The sequence below is a fragment of the Rhinolophus sinicus genome, chromosome 5 (assembly GCF_057876585.1).
Source record: "Rhinolophus sinicus isolate RSI-liver-muscle chromosome 5, RSI-T2T, whole genome shotgun sequence".
NCBI lineage: Eukaryota > Metazoa > Chordata > Mammalia > Chiroptera > Rhinolophidae > Rhinolophus > Rhinolophus sinicus.
In genome coordinates, this window is record NC_142505.1 from 84,422,406 (window position 1) to 84,444,999 (window position 22,594).

General features: G+C 46.5%; 1 protein-coding gene across 3 annotated transcripts in view; it reads left to right on the forward strand.

Moving 5' to 3' along the window:
- ARHGAP26 (Rho GTPase activating protein 26) overlaps window positions 1-22,381 on the forward strand; it is a 752,092-nt gene extending 729,711 nt beyond the window's left edge. For 2 of the 3 annotated variants that reach the window (XM_074313709.2, XM_019739058.3), the window contains 3 exons: window positions 1,935-2,045; window positions 8,009-8,100; window positions 16,364-22,381. In XM_074313709.2, coding sequence (XP_074169810.1) covers window positions 1,935-2,045; window positions 8,009-8,100; window positions 16,364-16,452 — 292 coding nt within the window. In that variant the 3' untranslated portion in view covers window positions 16,453-22,381. The remainder of the gene's footprint in view (window positions 1-1,934; window positions 2,046-8,008; window positions 8,101-16,363) is intronic. The other variant, XM_019739059.3, reaches the window with a different exon arrangement.
- Window positions 22,382-22,594: the final 213 nt, after the last annotated feature.

The following is a 22,594-nucleotide window of genomic DNA, read 5'->3' on the forward strand; positions in this document are numbered from 1 at the left end:
TGTAAGCTCTTGAAGTTAGGAATTTTGGCAAAGGCTAAGTTGTAGTCTACCAGTTGTCCTTATACTAGGTGCTCCATGACTTTGCTGGATTGATGGGGAAAAAGAAGAAGAAAGCCAAGGTCTTTGCATTGAATCTCTTCTATTGTATGGATTCCATCTGCTGGATGAAACTATCAGACTGGAGGCAGGATTGGGGACTTTGTTGCCATTTACAATGTGTTGGGTCTTATTAAGTCTGTCTGTTGCTGCATTCCCATGTTCCCTGACAAATGTGGTAGGCCTCTAAAGGAAAATCATAAATCAGTGGTTAAGAGGCTTCTACCTATGGCTGGGTCTGTGAAGAAGTTTGGCACATCGAGGAACAGAGCAAGGTCTGCTACACTGTGGCAGCAAGAGCTCTGGCCTTGGAGCCAGGGGTTTGGGGTCCAAACCTTGGGCCTGTCACTTACAGGCTGGGTATCGTCAAGGCAAGCTTCCTGTTTCCACATCTGTGAAATGGGAACAATAATGGTGCCTCTTGGCTGGTTGGGTGGGTTAAATGAGATTCCTTGATTCACTTACTCAGTAATTATTCGTTGAATACCTACAGGCACTATGTCAGGTGTCGGAGATACAGCTGTAAATAAAACGGACAGTGTCTCATGGAATTTATATTCTAGAAATATAATACACTTAATGGCATTTAAGAAATGTTTCATTCAGTTAGTCTGAGGCTATCTGATGAACTCACATAATTGGTTTTTACTGTATATTGCCATAGGAATTTATGGTACAACCATTGGTAATTGGGGCCATAATTGGGTCTCACGTCTGAATTGAGAATGTCCCATCAAGTAGGACATTTATGCGTTCTCGCTAAATCCCACTATATTTAGAAAGGCTGTCCCCTGGATTGAATGGCTGTCATTTCAGCTCTATAAAGTGCTTGGACCAAACAGTCCAGCCATCGGTGGAGGTGGTGTGGCCAGGTGGTTCCCGCATTGTTTTAGTTCAGTCATTAGTTTGCACTGTTTGTGACTTAATATGATTTTACAGAGCTGCTAAGATGTTTGTTTGTTTGTGTAATTTGTGAAAATAAGTCAAAGCGCTAGCATGACCAATTAAAATTAAACCATATTTTAGTAATTGCACCCTTTCCTCTCCAAACTTTTGATCAGCCACCAATCAAAGAACAAGATGACAGATTTAAGGTTTCCATTCCTCCTTTTTTTTCCCACTGCTTCCCCCCTGGAGGTTTTTCTTTAAGCATCAAAAATGCCCAGAATCCATGAAAAGAGAAAGAACAGACCTGGAAAGCAAACCTCAGAGGAACTGCACGCTTCCCGTAATTGCAAGCCCTGTCCCAAGAATTGTGGGTCCAGACCCGTCCTCCGTCCGCTGTCCTTTTTCTAATGCAGTAGTTCTGGGTCTCCAATGGCCACACAGCCCATGTAGTTAAAAACGTAAACAGGAAATTGTTTTCTGGCTGAATGGCCTGTGTGGCCCAGAAAAATGGTCATTTTTGCTGAGACACAACTTTAAAAACACTCACGCAGCAGTGGAAGCTGCAGGCTGGCTCTAAGCTAGCCCTGCCCCAGCCGAGGCTGGTGATCGGATATGGGTTTGGAACTCACGTACATGATGGGATCAGGCCCTTTTCACTGGTGGCCAAAGGCCCAACAGACACATGTAAAGAAGCTCCTGTCACAGAAAGCAGTTGTTCTGCAGAGCAAAGAGACGCGTTGATGATCCCGGGAATTACAGCCCGGCAGTACTTTGCAAGACACGGAGGTTTGGTCCGGAGAAATGTGATTTGGCACTGACGACACCTCCTAGGCTTCAGTGCTTCTCTGGTCCTCTCCAGCTGTCCATCATCTGGCTTTCCATGAACCCCCCGTGCTCCCGTTGTGGTTTCCCTGTGTGCTGACGAGTTTTCTGGTTGTTATGTCTTGCAGCCCCCCGAATCCAAGCCCAACTTCACCCCTCTCGCCATCTTGGCCCATGTTCTCGGCGCCATCCAGCCCTCTGCCCACCTCATCCACGTCCAGCGACTCATCCCCCATCAGGTCTGTTGCAGGGTTTGTTTGGTTTTCTGTTGCTGCCGTTGTTCTCATTGGCTTGGTCCTCTCTTCATGCAGTGTTCAGCCTCCTCGTCAAATTTGTTCCCTGCCATCCAAACCTGCACTTGCTTTTTGACAGGCCAGAAGAAACGGTTCATGAAGACTCCAGGTAAAATCACGGATGACAAGCAGCCGGGTCCGGTTTACCCAAAACCAGTCAGGGACAATGGCGGGCCAGCCTCTGCCCTGCTGTGCTTCCAGCCTAAGAGCCAAAGCTGGGAGGGATCATTTGCATGAACTAACATGGCATTTTTCACGCCCTCTGAACCCTTTCTTTGGTTTCTGAATTAATAATCTGTGACGCCTGGAGTTTGCGGCACGAGCGCCTCCTGAACGGGCTCCTGTGTGTGGCCTACTCTCTGAAGCATGGGGCTCTCTGTGCTTTGATATAAGATAATATCAGAAGGAACAGTGCTGAGACACACACTGGCCTTTTCTCCCCTCATTTTTATCAAGGAGCATCAGGCAACGTTTATTTGTGGCGTTGGGCTATCGACCATGAGCACTGATACCTAGTTATTTGCTGAGACCAGACCACTGGGAGAGAGACGAATGTAACACAGAATAAGGGGTTGCATATGGCCACCTCCTTCCCTCCATGTCCTCCCAGGAATCGTCAGTGCTCCCAGCCCGCTTCTACCTCCATGTGTCATGAACCCTTAGCTCTCATGGGAACGGGCAGCACCTCCTTCTGAGGGTTGACCTATTTCCTCTCCCCAAGGGCCATCCTAGAGTTTTCCCTGCTTTGATGGCGTGCAAGCATAATTCTTTGCACTTGAGTTCTTTGGAGAAAAGAAGGTGTTTAAATCCAGGAAAAGAGTTAATTAATAAAGACCCTGCAGAATCCCTCTGCTGTTGTGTCCTGAGCATGTGTCTCTCTCGAACTTAATCTTTGTTTTCAGATAATCAAAAGGTAAGGCCCAATTATAAGTATCATAAGCATTTTGGGCCATGGCAGTATTTTCTCATCCATCTTTTTCTCATAACTGGTTTTTTTCCTAAGGGGTGGGTCCAGCAGAGAGTCTTAAATAATTTACGAAGCTGAGTCTCACTTTTAAAAAAAGAAAACCCTATGCTATTTATATACAGATATAAATATTACTTTATTCTCCTCCAGGCACTTTTATGTCTATCATTTTATTCTATCCTTATATGAGAATGAGAGAAGAAATGGCCTAAACCCTGTTATAGAGAAAAACTAAGGCACAGAGAGGTAACTTGTACACAGTCACATGACCACATGAGAGCCAATCCAGAATTCAGGACTTCTTGCCCTCAACCCAGCGCTCTTTCCTCCAAACACACGAGTGGCTCCAAATTCAAGTTTCCACGCCACTTGCAGCCCCAGAGCCTGGCCTGCTACTCTAGATTTTCTATCCAGCTTTGTCTGGAATATGGGGGAAATAGCTTTGCAGTGTATTCTTTTATCTTCACCCTGGGAATAAGGTAAAAATGCAGATCATATTTTCCTGACACTCAAATTATTTCCTAATTTTTCTTAGACATATTCTGGGTGCTTTGGGAGACATTAACTTTCTGGGATACTAGAAATGGCCTGGATTGTTCTGTTTAGATCACTGATTGTCCCGTGAGGACCTGAACCAGAGCAAACTACATTGACCAGAGACAGTCACTTTCCAAAACGCCTCCCTCACTCATAACAGAGACTTGGTCATTAGAAGATTGTGGTCCTTCATTTTGATCAAAAGAGAGTAAAATCTTCCCAAAATTGGTCCCTTGGACAGAATGGGTTAAGGGATTCAGGATAGGAGAATCATTCGCTAAAAACCTGAAATGTACTCTGCTTTGAGGGTATCCCCTTTTTTGTGTCTCCGAGCTTTGGGGCCCTGTTGCCTGTCCAGTATCCCCACTTCTCCACTCCCTTCCACCTCCCAAGATATTTCCAAGTTTTTTCTTTAGCTGCTGCTTTCCATCTCTCAAAGTATTTCCAGGTTGGCAGAGGACAGTGGCAATAGAATCGACTCACCCAGTATGTTTGGGGTCGTGGTTACTCAGTACTGCCCCCTCTGGCCATTGTTAGAATAGCACCATTTGAAGGCTGCTGTTCTGCATCTCTTTAGGGAGCTGCCATTTTGAAATAGGCAAGGCTGAGTAGGGCTTGCAATTGGCTGTCCCTGAGCTAAGTATGTGTGCCAAGGTGAGTGAGGATAGCGACAGTACTGGGGAGGTGGCCCATCAGACCTAACCAACTTAGGGCTAAAACCCCCTAACTGCTGTTGCAGTATGCAGCCAAGAAGTGGGGACATTAGTCAGATCTAATGGGGCCTTCTCCCAAATCCACTTCTGGAACATGAACTTCAGATTTCCTTCCCTCGGCAGAGCTATTAAAAATAAGTATTTAATTAGACCTAATAAATGGTCTCATGAACTTCTACATACTGTCTCCTCTGGAAATGGCTTTGTCTCCCCTTTTCAAAGCATCCCTAGTGCTTGTTAGTTCAAGCTCAGGAACAAAGATGCTTTTCACAGCAGAGAACAGGTACCAGAGGAACACTGTCTTCCCATTCCCCTTTCCACTGACTCATGCCTCCAGAAGAGCTCCCAGCCCCAAACCCTTCACTTCCACGTGCACAGGGACCCTGGGAAATTGTGCCTAAAGGAGCACACCATTGCAGCCTGCCAGTCTAGCTGGCCCTACCTCCCTGGAGAGCCATACAATGGCGAGTGGGTTGTCATTTTGCAAGGCTTGCAAGGGCATTTGAGGGAAACTCCTCTGAGTGCTTTCCTGGCCTGGTGCCATGCTCAGAGGTGAAAATTAAAAATGAACTGGCAAAAGGTTCCAAACTTGCCCGTGCCCTTGAAGGCCCAGCGGAGGCCTGAAGGGCGTTGTCACAGGAGCAGCCTACGGCACCCCCGGCTCTCGGTGTGCAGTGCCGACAGGTATTGCAGAGAGGAGGGAGCTACGGAGCCAAAGAACCAAAGATGCTTGGTGGGGATTTGTATGTTTTTTAATCAGAGCCAAAGCCTACAAACAGCTTCTGTGCCAACAGGAGCTGTTTGGGTAGCAACCCTACCTTAAGCAAACTGCTCTCAGCTTTTGAGAGGGTGTGTGGCATGGGACACTGCACATGTTGGGATGACAGACCTTTAAAAAGATAAAGACTCTCCCCTGCATAGGGTTACCACATTTGGCAAATAAAATAAAATACAGAGCACCCAGTGTGAATTGTAGATAAACGAAAAATGATTTTTTTAAGTGTAAATATGTCTTATGTAATATTTGGGACATACTTATACTAAAAAACTATTCCTTGTTGATCTGAAATTCAAATTTAACTAGGCATCTTGTATTTTATTTGGCAGCCCGAGTTCTGGGGAACAGAAATGGTCCCTTTAAAAATCATCCTTTCTGTCATCCTTCCCATTTTTGTGCACGTCCTAGGGGAGTGGAAGGAAGTTTCGGGAAAAGATCCTCTCATAGACTCAGTTACCTGTTAATTGGAGAGAAAAACAAGGCCCTTTCCTGATCTTTGTTTTTATTATTAATGTACTGTTTTATTGTCACTTCATTATTCAGTTCCCAATGCCTGGTGTTAGTGGAAAGCTACTCCTCGTGAAGGATAATCTTGGGCACTCACGCCCATTCCCTCCGCTGTCTTCCTGCCAGGTACCCCAGTCGGTTTCCCTGGCTCACCCCTATTCTGTCCCTTTCCCTTTACTTAATGAGGTTAATAAGTAACCTCGATGGAAATTCAGCTGGAGGAGACTTGCCTCAGATGATCTTTCCCTCACCTTTTATTTCCCTGTCCCCGGTCTCTCTGCTTTCTCCTTACCTCCTCTGCCCTGTCCTTCAAGGGACAGTGACCCTGGCTAATGTCAGCTGGCTTCTCCTACCTTCCATGTCATAACAGGCTCTAGTTATTTGTCTCTATGGGTTTGGGGCTGATACATAAATGAAATAAAATAAAATAAATAACTTTTTTTTTCCCCTCCCTGAAAAGTTGCACGTTGGATATTTGGCCCTTGCTGGCCAATCCACAGACTTGGTTTAGTCAAATCACAGAATGTGCCCCTTGTTCTGAACTTCATTCTGACTTGAATGATAATTACACGGGAAGAGCTGTTCTCTAAGGGAGCTGATGAATGCTGAAGGCTCTTCTTTCCTTTATTCCCAGCAGGCCCACTTCGTTTTCTCCCACTTTCCCAGTTTTCTCCCACCTGGCCACCATCTCTTGGCTACTTAAAAGACCAGGGAGAACATCAGTAAACTGCACCCTGGCAACAAACTCTGGGTAATCATTTACTCTGATCATCGTGCACAACAGAACTTTTAAGCCTCTTTCTTCCAGTTTTCACAGAGCCCAGACTAGAGGTTCTAGTCACATGGCCCTGGTACAAAATTCCCTCCATCCTCGGCTCCTCTTTCCCAAAGGGAATCTGGAACTGGTGACTCCGAGAAGTAACAGTTCCACGATGACCCAAGACGCCCTGCCCCTTCTGATTCTGTCTGGAATTACCTGCGACCAGTCATTTCTCAGCTAAATGTCCTGTGGCCACTAGAAATCAGTGCATCATGGCAGATTTGGCACCACTGCCTCCTTGAGTCTATCCAATTGTCAATTGATGACAAAATAATAATGTACACCCCTGGGCTGTCTAAACCAGAAGACCTGCTTGCTCTTTTATTACTCTTCTCTGGAGCCCCTCCCTGTCCTGCCTCAGATGGCTTGCAGGGAGAGGGAGATTGCTTTTGTCGAATGAAGAGCCAAATTTTGGCTGTTAAATGTCATTTTATGACCCTTGAGAAGTCAATAGATCATTTGGAACTATTTGGGTAGCAAGGCAAAAATTAATAGAAGGTAGTAGGATTTACCAGTTCTTGCAGTTAACTGTCTAGAACACAGCTTAGCAGTCAGTGGCCCTTGGGTCCAATCCGGCCCGCTACCTGCTTTTTAGAGTAAAGTTTTGATGGAACACAGCCACACTAATTCATTTACATGTCGTCTGTGGCTGCCTTCCTGTTACAGTGCAGAGATGAGTAATTGCACCAGAGACCATGTGGCCCACAGAGTTAGTCTTTACAGAAAGAGTTCACCCAACCCCTTCTCTAGAACAAAGAGTCTCGGCCCTGGTTGCACACTAGAGTCACTTGGAGAGCTTTTTAAAAATCCTGATGCCTAGTCGGGGTAGAACCCAGACAGCTGCATTTTTTCAAAAGCTCCCCAGGTGATTCTCATGCACAGTGAGAGTGGTTGTTAACACTCGTTGGACATGAGAAAAGGCATCATGGCGCCTGTGCCATCTTCCTCCCCACCCTCCCACGCAGGCTCACGTGTGCGCTTCTGCACATACATGTGTAACTGCTCACACACACACCTTGTCTGTTCCCTGCCCTACCCTGGGGGTGGCGGAGTTCTAGCTCTGGAATCCTGCCCCACCAGCCCAATGAGAAATAAGTAACATCTGGGAGGGCTGATGTCAGCTTGTGGCCTAGAGTCGAAACCTGGCTTTGCTACAATTTCTCCTTTTTGATTCAATGAGCATTGCCAACTGTCAACAGGGTCTGTTGGGAGTGTTCTCCAGAGCAACTTCTTTCCTGCCCCTACCTCCCTCCTCCCAAGCTATTCCTGCTCCAAAAATGGGACCCAGCCTGCCCTCCCACTGTCCAGCTGTTGTATCTCCTAGGTCAAGTTTTAACATGGCGTAGGGTGACCCCACAAGAAGCGTGGTTTCTCGGGGCTTACGGCTTTTCTCTGACTATTTCTCATTTTTCTCCAGTGACTGTTGCAACTTTTCCACCTCATGTTGTGCCATCCAGCTGCCTTGTCAGGCTCTTCCCATGACAAAGGACTCGGTGGCTTGCAGGGAAAGGGAAGATGAAAGATTAAATACCTGAGGCTTTTAGAGGGTTTTTAAAAATTGCTAAATAAGCGCCTGTTTTCACACAGCACACCATTCCGGAAGGCAAAAGCCTTGTACGCCTGCAAAGCTGAACACGACTCAGAACTCTCGTTTACAGCAGGCACGGTCTTCGATAATGGTGAGTTTTCTCATCCCCTTGCAAAGATGGGCGTGGTGGGGGGAGCAAATAAATAACTGGAATTTTCAAAGTTCCTACCTATGGAAAATCTCAACAGAACAGGTAAGACTGAAAAAGCATATGTGTTTGTGTATCTCATCCCCAAACGAGAGAGCCCCAGCAGGCCTTTGGGGGGCGCCATCAAGAGTGGACAGGTGTCATTAGCTCTTCATTCTGACAGAAGCCGTCTCATGGTGGTGTCGTGGATGTGAAATGCCATTGTGCCCGCATAGGACTCAGCTCAGCGCCTGGCAGTGGCTAGTTGAGTCTGGGGGCTGGGCAGGGGCTAGGAGACCAAGGAGGGGAGAACAGGGATCCTGCAAATGGTCAGAAGCTCACAGTGGAGATTGAAGCCGCAGCTTCTGTGCCCCTTTGGCCTTCGGTTAGGTGGCATTCACTGTCCACAGCAGGCGAGGCCGATTTCCGAGATGGTGGGCGTTTGGCGAGCTCCAGGCAGTAAGCCTCACTGCGTCTCTGTTCGTCCTCCCCGTGACTGTCGGGAGAGTGGACTGCCCCAGAGCCAAAGCACCCTGCATCTACCCGCTGTCCGGCTCACGTGTGCTGGTGCCACCATGGATTCAGGGAACCCGCCCCGTAGACTAGGGTACTACTTGCTTCATGCACCATTTTCTTTCTTCTTCTTGTTTTCCTCCCTAAAACAAATAGTCATAATAATCTTTTTTAATGTAAGAATTGATATCATAATTTGTTATCACGTATCAGTTACATAACAGGAAAATCAGGATTCTAAGGAAAAGCCCAAGTTTCCACTAAAGCTGAGATTTTCCCCAGATAAAGTTCTCCTTTGGGGCTAATCTTCCTGGATCCCTGGGTGAAAGGCTCTGTTTGTTTTGCTCAAAGGAGGAAGCAAAAACAGCTGCCTAGTTTCAGGAACTGGACATTTTCTAGGGCTCCCTTCTTGACCTCAGGTGGAGTGGGGGCTGAGTTCCTGGGCAGGGATGAGCCCACATTGTTTAAGGGCTTTCCATCATGGCCAGGCAGCCCACCCTGGCCCAGACCATGCCACCTACCGCCTGCCGGAGACCCAGAAATACAAGGCCGCCAGGCTTCCCGTAGCCCTGGAGAGCATGAGCTGGATGCAGGCTACCAAAGCACAAGTCCCAGCTCGATCACTTGTTCCTGTGTGATCTCGAGCAGTGACTTAACCTCTCTGTGCCTCCGTTTTCTCCTCTGTCACATGAAGATAACAGGGTTGTGAGAGACAATTGAGAGAGTGCACATTCCGTGTTAGAGTTAGTACTCAAACACGTATGAAGCGTTCAGTATGTCAGTGCTGTGATCGTCATTGCCATCATTGCATCCATCTTAGAAAAAGGCCCTCATGCTCTCGTAGCCCACAGTGACAGGCTTTCCTTGTCAGCTGACAGGACCCAGGCCTGGCTCTCAGAGGGCCAGTGGGGCCTGCTCCTTGACTCCCCGAGCCCTGGCTATCTGTGAGGGCCCCGAGGCCCAAGCCAGAGCAGAGGTGGGCTCCCGGGGACCAGCCCCTACATGCCAAGCGGCTGCCCCCGGTGTGCCCAGGCCCTGCATTCAGCATGGCAGAGGTGCCGCTCAGGCGTGGGTAGACAGACTGAGAAGCTGGTCACGAAGCACGTGGGGGATTCCCAGGTCACACTCGGCGCTGGTCCTTCTGAGCCCATAACTGCGTGTGGTCTGCTGGGCCTGCGCCCTCTTTCATGGCTCCCAAAGCCCCAACATCCCTGTTCTTAACCTTTGCTCCATTAACTTTCATTCGGGCCCTTTACAAGTCAAAGCACACAAACAGCCAGCCCAGCCGCCTCTCCTGTCAGCAGTTGGAGCTTTCAGGCCCCAGCAGACATCAGGCGAAGTGGGTCCCCTAAAGGCTGCCCAAAGCCATGTCACTGGAGAGTGTACCCCGAATAGGCCCATGTCAGGGAGTCACAGCCCAGCCATACGTGACACTGTTTCGCCGCCACACAAACCAGAGTGGGAGGCATGCGCGGGCCTCTGGGTCCTGCTCGATCAGCAGGAGAGGGGCTTCTGCCTATAGGTGAGCAGGACTTGAAAGAGCCCCACATTTGCAGATATATCCAGTTCAAAGGTGTGCCCTCTGAACCCCAACCCACTGCTCTGGGGGACAAGGCACTGCCGTGTTCTTGTCAGCTGTTCACTCTGACAACACGCAGGACCCCAGATCCCGGGGGCAGAATTGGTTTCAGCTCTCAAAAGGTCTGAGGATTCATGTGTGTCTTGTCTGTGCCTCCTTTTCTTAAGTGTAGACTTCTGCTGTTTTTTTAAACCGCTTTACTAAGATACCCACATACCATCAGTTTACCCATTTAAAATGTACAAGTGAGTGGTTTTTAGTATATTCCTAGTTGTACAACCATCACTATCTAATTCCAGAATATCTTCATCGCCAGCAGGGTGCTCTGTCTGGCAGGTTCTATGACTGCTCCCACCCCTCAGCTTGGTAATCGTCAGAAGTCCTGCAGTGACGAGTGACGACAGGAGAGAGGTTTGGTTTAAGGAGTCAGAGACATTACCCAAGTCTTCCTGTGGTCTCGGGAGTCATGGCAGAGTTCATTGATACTAGTTTGTTTTTAATCAGCAATGCCAGTGACCTTTCAAATTCCCTGAACAGCAGGTCAAATTAAGCCCAGAAGATACCTCTCAATGTTGACTGAGCTGCAGTCGAAGGAGGATCTGGCAAAATGCTAATCCACTATTTACACTGGTTTGGCTACTGTGTTTCCCCGAAAGTAAGACCTAGCTGGACCATCAGCTCTAATGTGTCTTTTGGAGCAAAAATTAATATAAGACCAGGTCTTATGTTATGTTATATAAGACCGGTCTTATATTATAAGTCAAATAAGACCGGGTCTTATATTAATTTTTGCTCCAAAAGATGCATTAGAGCTGATGATCCACCTAGGTCTTTTTTTTGGGAAAACAGGGTAATGATATTTTATTATGTCCAATTTTTAGAAAATGCCGCATATCCCCATTTTCCCTTTTCTTTCACTTCTATAGGAGAAATCAAGCATGAGAGGAGAAAAAAAACTTAACACTGTCGGCAGGGAGATCTTTTCCCTTGTTCTATCTTTTAGTTTATCACTGGAGATACTAGGTAAGGGCTGTTTAAGTTGGATGCTCTGTAGCCTTCAGATGAGATCATCAGACTAATCAGAAGAAAGTTTCCTAATGAGACTGTTAGAGGGAGTGTGTGTGCACGTGTTGTCTTTTCAAGATCCAGAAGAAGGAGTAAGGAGGAAGAAGAGGGAGGGGCGCCTCGAGGGGAAGTCTGTTGTTTCGTAATTGTTAACTTCCAAGCCCTTGGATTCCAGGGGCTGTGCTGGAGTCTGGAGTGGCCGCTCTGTCCATGTTTGGACTTTGTGCAGCTGGGAAATAACTGCAGTGTCAGCCCTTCGCAGTCTGCTAGGAAACTGTCCGCTTGTCCAAGAGCAAGCACCTCCGACAGTAACTGGAAAGAGACATAACTCATGTTCTCAGGAACATTAGTCATCGTGAAGCTATGAGATTAGTGATACCTGGAAAATTCACACGGCATTCACTAAAATTGAGTTCTTGGGATACTTTCCTCACGCTTTACGATGGGCTGGCTCCACTCATTCTTGGGTACAGGGTACAGCACAAGTACAAGGCAGGGCTGCCCCAGGTTTCTTCGCTGATAGAGAATGTCCCCATCAGGGGGCTGCCGAGCTGCGTAGGCAGAGGGGTTACAGAGGCGAGTTCCCTGCTGGAGACTCTCTGCCGCCGCAGCCGTCTCTGCTGCCCAACCCAAGCCCAGGCCGCCTCCATCTCTCACCCGGGCGTTTCCACCAGCTGCCTAACTGGTCCTGTCACGTCCACTCTTGCCCTCATAACCCGTTCTCTACACAGTAGCCAGAGTGACCTTTGAAAAATGACAATCAGATGTTATTCTCCTGCTTACAATACTCCAGTGGCCTCCATTGCTTTAAGATTTATGAGGAGGACCTCCGGGGTCCGGCTCCCACCCCTCTGCTGCCCTCTCACCCTCCCTGGACACACTGCAGCCTCATAGGCCTGCTTTATGTTCTCAGATGGGGTCGGCAAACGAGACCTGCCCGTCAAATCCAGCTCACTGACCATTTTTGTAGATAAAGCTTTGCTGGCACACGGTCACACTTTTTTGTTTGCATAGTATCTATGGCACGACAGTGGCAGAGGTGAGATACATATTTACGGTCTGGCTCTTTAAGAACAATTTGCAGACTACTGTTCTAAAATCACACCATCTTAAGCTTTCCCCCATCTTCAAGCCTTTGCGCTCTCATCGCCCGCTGCCCAGCTGGCACCTTTGGATCATTTAGGTTTTAACTAATTGAGCTCCTCCCCACCTATCCACATCGCTGTCCCAGTCTCTTTCTCTTCCCCTCAATTCTGCCATGTCTCCCCGAAAATAAGACCTAGCCAGACCATCAGCTCTAATGCGTCTTTTGGAGCAAAAAGTAATATAAGACCCTGTCTTATATTATGTTAGTTAAGACCCGGTCTGCTATTATAGTAAAATAAGACTGGGTCTTACATTACTTTTTGCTCCAAAAGACGCATTAGAGCTGATGTTCCAGCTAGGTCTTATTTTCAGGGAAACACGGTACCTATGCTTATTTATTACAGATTATCCCTCCCTGAAAGCAAAATCTTATCTGCTTGCTATGTACTGTGTACAGGGACCTAGCCCAGTGTCTGGTAGGTGCTTAATATACATTGGTTAAATGAGTCAATGCATTCGAACTGCACAGGGGTCTGTGCCTCTTCCAGCCAGTGCCGCTTCCCCTTGGGGCCGCCAGACATTAGAGAACTCCGTCACACACTTACTCCTTGTCCACAGTAAGCGAAAGAGGAGAGAGCATGAGCTGTGTATGCAGGGCTGTGTGGTATATGTATGGACAGAGAGAAAGTGGTTGGCAGGAAGCACGCCCGTGTCAGCCGCAGCTTATATTTATGATATGCTTGCTGAGCTGGACAGCTGCCCAGGCAGCTCGCTGCAGCCCCTTGTGTGTTTACATAGCACACTGGACACTGGTGCAATTCAGAAGGGTGGACATTGGCTCAATTCAGCCTGACAAGTACTTATGAGCATCTTCAAGATCCAAAGCATTGGGTTAGGCAAAGGTGGTCACGATTAAGACCACAGACTCTCGGGTCACACAACCTGGGTTCAGATCTAGCTCCATTATCTACCAGCTGTGTAATTTAGGGAACGATGCTAATCTCTCTGAGCCTCAGTTTCTCAGAACCAACTCCATAGTCATTCTGAAAATGAAAGGAGGTGATGCAAAGAATTTAGCAAAAGACCCACCCGTTGGTGTGTGCGTATGTATCACCATCCTTAGCCTCACAGGTCACATTCTCTACTTGAATAGAGGCTTAATGTAGTGGGGAAGGGCTTGAGCTCTGGAGTCAAACAAGCTGTGTTCAAATTCTCTGGTTCTGCCATTGCGAACCTGCACAAATTAATGTACTCTTTGAGCCGTAATCTTCTCATCTGTGAAATAGGGATGATAATTTGATCTTTAGGACCAAATGAGTCCGTATATATCTAAAGCTCTGAGCCCATGGCTACTTCCCAGCCACCGTTTCTAGGTGTTAGCTTCTAGCCTTATAATTCACCAGGCAGAGGGAGGAGTGAAGAATGTTGCCTGATGTAATGCTAGTTAGGGAAGCAAAGCTTAACACATTTGAGCAGCATTAATAGACCCATGAATAGTAAGTGGAATGTCCTAGGAGCTTTCCAGGAGTCTGGAGTCCGGAGAAGGGAGGGAGCAGGTAGATGGGACCCCTGATGGGACTTGATATTTATGGAGGGGCTTCAGCTAAGCCTTGAAGTGTGAGGAAAGGAAACAAGACAACAGAAAGCAGGGTGGGGAGGGGGGCATCTGCTGCTTTCTCCTTCCTCCATCAGCCAGTGAGAATTTGTATTTTAATTCTTATTACCATCCTCATGACAGAGGCGTTTTGGCACAGGAAAGTTGACTTTCTTAACTTTATGAGAACAAGTTTAAAATCCAGATCCCTGGGCCCCACTCCTAGAGATTCAGCTTTAACTGATGGGCCGGGGGACCCAGGAGACTGAAGTCGTGATAAGCATGCAGGTGGGTACCACTCCTTGGTGAAGCCTGACTCTAAGGCTACATTGCCCCCGGTGACACTTGTCTTCTTCTCCAGTTTGGAGGGCCTCCTTTGTCCCCACTGACTCCCTTACTCTGCAAATTCCACTTCTAATGTTTGCAGACTTGACCACCTCAGCACCTGAGCTGTGTTTGAACAGCTGGCCAAGAAGGGAAAGTGTCTGAAGACACAGACTCAGTGTATCCAGTGGCGTAACAACTCAACTAGCTCCTTTGCTGTAAAGTAGGAGGGGTCTTTTTCTGTTTTATAGTTTGTTTGATTGGTGGGTTATGCTTTCTAGGTCTTTCTGTTTTGGAGAGTGAGTTTGGTTTGTTTGGGTTCTGCACTTTGGAGGTGGGTGTTCATACCAGGCCTTCACCCAGGTTTTACCAGAAGAGCGTCTTGCTGACCAGTTCAAGTGAATAGTCAGAGGCCCCTGGGCCCCCTCCTAACCGCCTTTACTGGGCATCACCGGGTCCTGACAGTGCTGCGTGCTTTCTCCACCTTGGCTTCTTCCTAAGAACACAGGAACCCACTGAGGGGAAGAGGGTTTCATTATCACCACTTTAATAGGTGCTGACACCGGACATGGCCTTGGTAGTGTCAGCTGGATGGATGGGCAGAAGGCAGGGGTGTTCAGATACTAGTGTTCCGAGGCCAGGATTGGAGAGCTCGGTCATTGGACAGGTCCGGTTGCGTTTAAGTTGTGTGTGTCCTTCCATAGCACGTCTCTCCCGGACCCCTTGTGTGGGTGTCATGAATGCAACGCACGCTGGCTACTTCTGGTTTATTCCTGAAGCCTAGTGATAATGAAATGCTGCACGCGTTTCGGAGGCCAGCTAACAGATGTTTGCCCTTGTGTTTCCCTCCAGACGTTTTCCCACTTAGACAGGTTGGCAGTGATTTTCTGTACCCCTCAGTGCGCGTCCTGCTCCTTCCCGTTTGCTCCCGTTCCTGCTTCTTTCTCTTCAAACTGAAACCAGACTTATATAGTAGTGCTGGGGGCGGAAATGCTTTTCTAAAACAAACTCAGGAAGTCACTTAATTAGCCTAGGAAGGGAATAGGGGAAAAATTCATTCTCTCCAAACTATCTCGGAAAATTGGAGTTTTCCTAATCCATGAGGAGCAGATGCCCTGCCTCGCCCAAGAGTGATGTGTGTATTCCCAGTTCACAAGCATGTACACCCCCATCTCAAGTCCCTTGAGTCCTTCTTTCTTTCTTCCTGCTCTGACTGCTTTGCAGACTCAGCTGGTTTTTATGTAATCTTTGCAATATCTCAATAGTTTCCATGGAGATGGGGTATGATGTCACGGGAATGGGTATATATTTGGATATTGAAAAATCAAAGGGGCAGAAACTTTGAAAGTTGCAGTAAAAGAAGAGGACAGCTTTCAGACTTGTATATAGGAGGGAGGAAAATTCTAGTGAACAGGAAAGAAAGCTAAGAAAGGTTATATGGTTTGAAAAGAGAGAGGGCTATTCAAAGACTATAAAATACAAAAACAAAAGGAAAGCAAAACCCACAGAGGGAATTTGGAAGGAAATTAGAAGCAGAGGGTAAAGATGTGAAGGCAAGTAAAATGCATAATTAAGAGCAAGGTGTCTTTAAAGACTAGTATTCAGCAGCCTGCCGTGCGCACTGCTCTTGGTACATAGTCAATTCTGGGGAGGTAGATGGGTACGTGGTGGATGGTGAGATGCATAGATAAGTATACAGGTGGAGCACCATAACTGTGACCTCTAACCTAAAAAGTAGAAATCTGTCACTTCTTTATACTTTAAACCAGGAACTTCAGAAAGTCTATGAAACTCCTAAAATTGTTTGCAAAACCTTGAATGTCTGTCTGTTTCCACCATTGTTGTGAAGAAAGTTCAGAAGAGCCTTCACCAGAAGGCATGTGTCCCACAAAAGGTTAAGAAGCTCTGGGTTAAACAAGTCCTAGAGTTATGTAACTTCATGAGCAATTGCCCTCATTCTCCACACTTCCTTCACACGTACACACACACGCACACACAGCACACATCCACCTCCTGCCCTATCGGTAACGTCATCTTTTCTCACCCTCTCTCCCCTTCCTGTACAGTTCATCCATCTCAGGAGCCTGGCTGGTTGGAGGGGACTCTGAACGGAAAAACTGGCCTCATCCCTGAGAACTACGTGGAGTTCCTCTAACCATGGGCCCCAGCAGAGACGCTGAGCTTCCCATGGTATCCATGACAACTGCAGAGTCCAGTGGTGCAGGTCATTTCTCTTTGCTGCTGAGAAATGCAGGGTGGCTGGCTCTGCTGCTACCTGTCAACTCGAATATTTCTGTGAATTTGGTGTCACCATCTCCATGATCATCTCAGCCGATGTGTGGTGATACTGCAAGAAACAGAAGGGAATCAGCAGAGGAGGCCATTTGATTTTGATAACCGAGAGAAAGGGCTTGTAAAGCCATTTGTCTCCTTCAGCACCCTAAATGGAGAGCACTCATTTTGTTTCAACAGTCATCCAAACTCCCGACCTTCTGACAGGGGAAGTAAGTAAGATCTAAGTAGACCCCAAGAGCATGCAATGTAGCTAAGTCTACAGGGCTGGGCAACAGCTCTGAGATCCAGGCTGGGTTCATTGCTTCTGTTTACAGTAGACACTCTTTCACCCACCTCTGAATACTTGAGACCCACAGTGCTACATGCAGCTGGGTCTGTTTGCATGCAAGATAGAAAGGGGTTATAGCACTATTTATATAAGATCCAATCTCTCACCATCTCTAAAGCAGCCGTTGGCCCAGCATCAGCAGAATTCAGTCCAGTCCTCTCATGCAAGGGAACATAACACACCCCACATTCCCCCCTCCTAAGCTAGGAACCTCTCTGCCACCGGGGGCTGCCATCACCTCATAACCACGGCAACCCAACCTACTCTAAAATCAAACCAAAAAGTAACACCCGCTCTTTGCATGACATGTTTTTTTCTCTCCCCCATTTTGGGTATTATTTTGAATGGCTTTCCAACAACCTGAAGCAGAAGATCAAGAAATTAGACTGGTCTGCTGGGGGCAGACAGAATAGCAGCTGAGCACTGTTTCCTTTCTGATTTATTTCAGCAGCATCAGGATATATTTGGAGCAAACTCTAGTAACCTTGAGATTAAATTACATACAGGCTTAATATTTCTGTTCTTCCATGCAACTGGTGTTTGCTTTCTAGAGGACAGTAGGCTGCCTCCCAATGAGTGACACCCTCCCTTTTTCTGACTTGTTCCCTAAATGGCCTCCCATTTATGTGTCCCTTCCCCTGCCCTCGCCTGCCTCTAGCCCATCACTGACCACCCTCTGGCAGTGCCTCGGGCTCTGAGCACTGGTGTCCTGGCGATTTTCAGGGCTGATTCCTAGGTTAACCCTATGGCCTATAGTTTAAAGGGATATACATATATGTTCACTGCCACTCAGCAAAAGGGAGTTGTTTCTAAGACATTTGAGGCATGAGACTAATATCCTAAGCCATTGCAATTCAGAAGGACACCAAAAGATTGGGACATGGAAGATGGGATGGGTACCTTTTGAGAAAGAGAATTTCCTGTCAGAAGGGGATGGGTCTTGTGGAAGCCTGTCTTCGGTCAGCCTGGATGTTTCAATTCACTTGGCCTCCAAAGAACAGAGTTCCCAGGGTCTTCCACATTTGAATGTCCTTGCCAGAGTGACTCTGGGCAGAAAAACGCCACACTGATGGACTGTGAGCTCCCCGGGAGCCCCTCGGGATGGCAGCCTTGCTCCAGACTCTTTCCTGCTTCTGAAATTCCTCTTTAGGGAAGTTCAAAGAAGAAAAGAAAAACTTGAATTGTGTTGAATTACTGTATCTTTTACATTTTTTTTTTTGAAAAGATAAACTTGTAAATAGAGTGATTTGAAATACTATATGGCAAAGTTTTATATTTGATATTCTTAAAGCTACTTGCTCCACACATTGATCTTCGATTGCTGAACAAGAGTGTATAAGAGGAGAGACAGGAGCCGAGGCCGAAGCGCGTCAAGGCCACTCCCCTGTGGCCTTGAGGACGGAGATGTGTCTGCGTGCTCTTCTGCTGGTTCTTGTTGGGGGGCGTGATCCATCGCCGGCGTTCAGTCTTCTTTATCCAGATGTGTTTTTGAGCATTACTTGGGCTTTGTGTTTGGAGATGGAAAGAGCATCTTCAGGCAAAGAATTTTTCAAAGAACTCCTACTCAGGAGTAAGATGAAGCTCAGGATTTAAATAGGTGGGGACAGGGCTTAATTTTTTTTGTTTTAGTTTTGTTTTGGTCTTTGGTTTGTTTTCATTTTTCTTCTCAGGTGTATTTCTTGGTACCGCAAGATATCAGGACAGAAGGAGATAGGAAAATTGCATGTTCCTTATATCTAACTCTTCTGCATGTCTTCTATGACTTGATAAATAAGGCCAAACTAGTTTGCAAACGTTGCGTGTGTTGAGTGCTGAGGAAAACGGGCATCTTCAGCTCTTTAGTTCTCAATATGCTGTGCTGTTGCTTCTCCTTTCCCTAAACGTGTTTATGCCCTTCCTGTTCATCTCAGTTTTCCTATAACCCCAGATGAGAGAAAAACCCCAAAGGAATGGAGAGTGTGCTGCAAGAGCTTTACAGATGGTTCTAACGTTATCAGGGCTGTGTCGTTGTGATGCAGCTCGTCAGCTAAAGGATTTCATAGCTGTTACCCAGTAGCTCACCCAGCAACAATCAAGATGCTACCACTGAATCAGGGAACAAGAATTAAGACTGGACAAGACCAAGATCGGACTCAGGAAAGCTATCGCTGAAAAACCCAAGAAGAAAGGGAACACAGGAACAGGCTACACCTACTCCCCGTGGACTTTGACCAGCTTGGGGACCTGTTCGAAGGGGCCTGAGGTGACAAGCGCACTCTAGAGCACATGCTTTCCAAATAAGAAGTGGGCAACATAATGCTTTTAACACATTGGATGTTTTAAATTGTCACCGGCCCCACTGGAACTTTAACTGGAGCTGACACAAAGGAGCAGAACATACAGACCCCAGCTTTGGGAGTTCCTCGCTGAAGTAGACCTGTCAACATTTGGCCCCAGCTTGACCACTTGGAAGCATGTCCCTCCCTCCCTCAGTTGGCCCTGATTTGAAGCCAGAGGGAAATGGAGCTACTGCCAATGGGAATTTTTAGGTAGACCCCTTCCCAGCTTCCCTGTGGCCACGCTGAGCCTGTGACAGATGGTTGCTCTGTTCCCTTTCCCCATCCAGGCTTCCCTCCTCCCCATTTGCTACAGAACTGGAGAAACTGTTCAGAATATGAGCCAACAAATAAGAAGGAATTTGGAGACCAAAAATAGATTTTGCCCTCTCCACTATGGATGCCCCATCCCTTATGTTCTCTGCTTGAATAGGGAACTTTAGGGCAGGTGAGGGGGAGGGATCCAGGTATGACAGTGGGAGACTATTGACCAAGGTCCCTGAGCTGTCCCAGGACCAGGGCTTTCTTTGGTAAGGCCATGGGATCTGCTTGGTATATAGAACTTGAGTCTTTTTTGGGTACTAAGCTCAGTCTCTCACTCTTCCTTCAGGTACTCACAGAATTCGATAGCTACAGAATGCCATGTCATAAAAAGACAACTAGTTTCAAATCCTTGCTCCCCAGGCAAAGTATATTCCTGGTTTGCTCAAGATTAGTGATACTCTCTTCTGTTGTAGAAAATAAACATACAGGGTGCCCTGTATAGCACCACCTCCCTCAGTATCCTATAATCGGGGCTAGTTTGTAGCTTAGTGTATTAGTATTTTGACAGCCAATATATGTTCTGTCAAACCAAAACTCTTTTTCAACAAATTCGAGTTCAGCCCTCTTGCTGAGTGCTTTTTGGACAGAGGCAAAGAGAAAGGGACAGTGAGCAATGAAGTATTGACAGACTGGCATTAGCAGGGCAGAGCCACGTTAGTGACAAAGTCATTTCAGGCATTTGTCAGGACTCCACGGTTGTGTGTGCCATATCTAGCGTGAAAGGAAGTCCCTCTACCCACTTGCATTGTTGTCTCCTGAAAACAGCAACCCTAGTCACACCAAGTTCTGTCCTGACAACAGTGATTCCAAAAGCATCCACGATTGAGAGCTAGAGAGACAGAAGTTAGCAGCTCCCTATACCTCCATCGCCTATCATGACTGTCTCTTGGCACTTTTCATCCTCTGGCTTCTGTTTCCAAAAGGAAGTCTGGACTACCCAGGACTCCCAGGTACAGCGTGGCCAGCGTGGCACCCACAGTTTGCCCTAGAATTCAATGTTTTATGAGCAGCCATCTTCCCCACGTAGGTAGCCAGCATTGAAGGAACCAAACAGCCTCTTTAGCCACCTGACTTTTAAAGGAGTGTCCTCGGTATTCTATCTCGGGAGTTATCTGTCATCTCTGGCAAACTTGACAGTAATCAATTACCTAGACAACCCTGCCCCACATCTCTTCTAAGTCAGCTGGGTGTCCTCTCACACACCCTGTGCTGGTGTTTAAAAAATTTATCTTGTGCTCAGATGTGTTTGGCAACCACCCTGCTCCGCCGGGTGCCGCATCACTTTTCTCTAATTGTAGCATCAAAATGACAGCAGTGGCAGAGCAGTGAACCTTGCACAATTCTACGCCATGCCCGAGACAATACTCCAGCAAGTAATAATTAGCTGTTTTCCTTTTGCCACCTCTAATACTTGTCCAACGAAAGAGCTTCCTGGAGCAGAGGGAGAGACCATAGAGAGAATCCAGACATCATTCAGAGCCAGCCTTTGCTGAAATGTGGTCTTCTACTGGAAGCACATATATTCTTGGGAGAAAACATATTGCCAGGAGCATATATAGTCATGCTGGGAGCAGAGAGAAATGAAAAGGCAATCCACACTGAAGAACTTTGGATTGATTTTTGGTTTTTTTAAAGAGGGATGAATATAGTTCTTAACGGGAGAAAAATCAATCACAAAAAAAGTTCACAGTTAATAGTTTTACAAAAGTTTTACGGGATACTACACCATGGAAGCATCTTTTAAGGTGGAATGTTTTAGAGAGCCTAGGCTTGGCACAGTCCTACACCCATGCAAGGGTAGCAATGATTTGTGTCAAAATTCTCTTTAATATAGTCGGTGAGAACTAGAATATTGGTCATCAAAATGTTAGAATTACCTGGCGCAGTCCTGGAGAGGCCAAGCCATTCTACGCAACCATTTCTACAAAGTTGTCCAGACACCTATGAACAGCTTTCTTAGTTGGGTATCCACATGCCAGGGTCAACGTCGTACCTGTGAAAAGAGGTTCATCTGATGATTCTATTAGTATGTGTATGTGTATGTACAGTGCACATTTACATATGTGAAGAGACAGACTCGTAGAGAAACCCACATAAGCTGGCAGTCACTGAGCCTTTACAGCCTATAAGATTGGAAGGTTGACAATTTGAGAAACGAGAGGCTGTGGATTGACTATCAGTATGATCAAAGACGTAAATGAAGTGCCATTTTAAAACTTTGTTCATATTTATCAAATGGTTACTATCTACAGCTATATTCCATGTTAACTTATTAAAAGTCATGTTGAAGAAAAGATCAAACCCATAAATGTGTAGTAGCTAATATAAGTACTAGGCTCGTGTTCACAAGCACTCTAAGAGACATTTTGTCCATATTTGGGGGAAGAAAATATTTGCATGTTTAATTCATAATTTAGGCTTCCGTTGAGTATATTATAAAGTGCTGTGTGATACAATATCAATAAAGGACTTCAAAATGGCACTTTAATGTTCTTTTTTTAAAATCGTAAGTAATGCACTGTTTTAAACTTCAGTATTGAATATTGACTAGTGTGTAGTATCCAATTCCGTAATTAAAAAGTATCTGTGACTAGACTAGAACTTTCTCCCTGTTATTAGTGAAACACTTTTGCCATGTTCAAGCTTTAAAAAAAAAAAATGTGCTTTGGCATCACTAAGCATATCTGTGAAGAAAATACCATTTCTGTTGAGGGGCCTCTGAAACTTGGCTTTCTTACATTTGGTTGGTTTATGTGACAATCCCTAAAAAAAACGAGTGGAAGTATGATTTTTGAATTAAATGACTTTTCCATTTGGTGGTATGTTTGTTTCTTAAGTTTCTGATAAAGATTTGACCTGCTGCTTATTTTAACATATCTTCAAATCAGCAAAGACCGCGCTCAGCGGTCACAAGTCTGGGCTCCTGTGGTTACTGGGACAAGTGCAGTGTGACATCTGATGTGCTCTGAGGAGCTTTGGTTTCCTTGAGGAAGAGGTCAAATGCCACTGAACTCGAGGAGGGGCTCTCCAGCCCG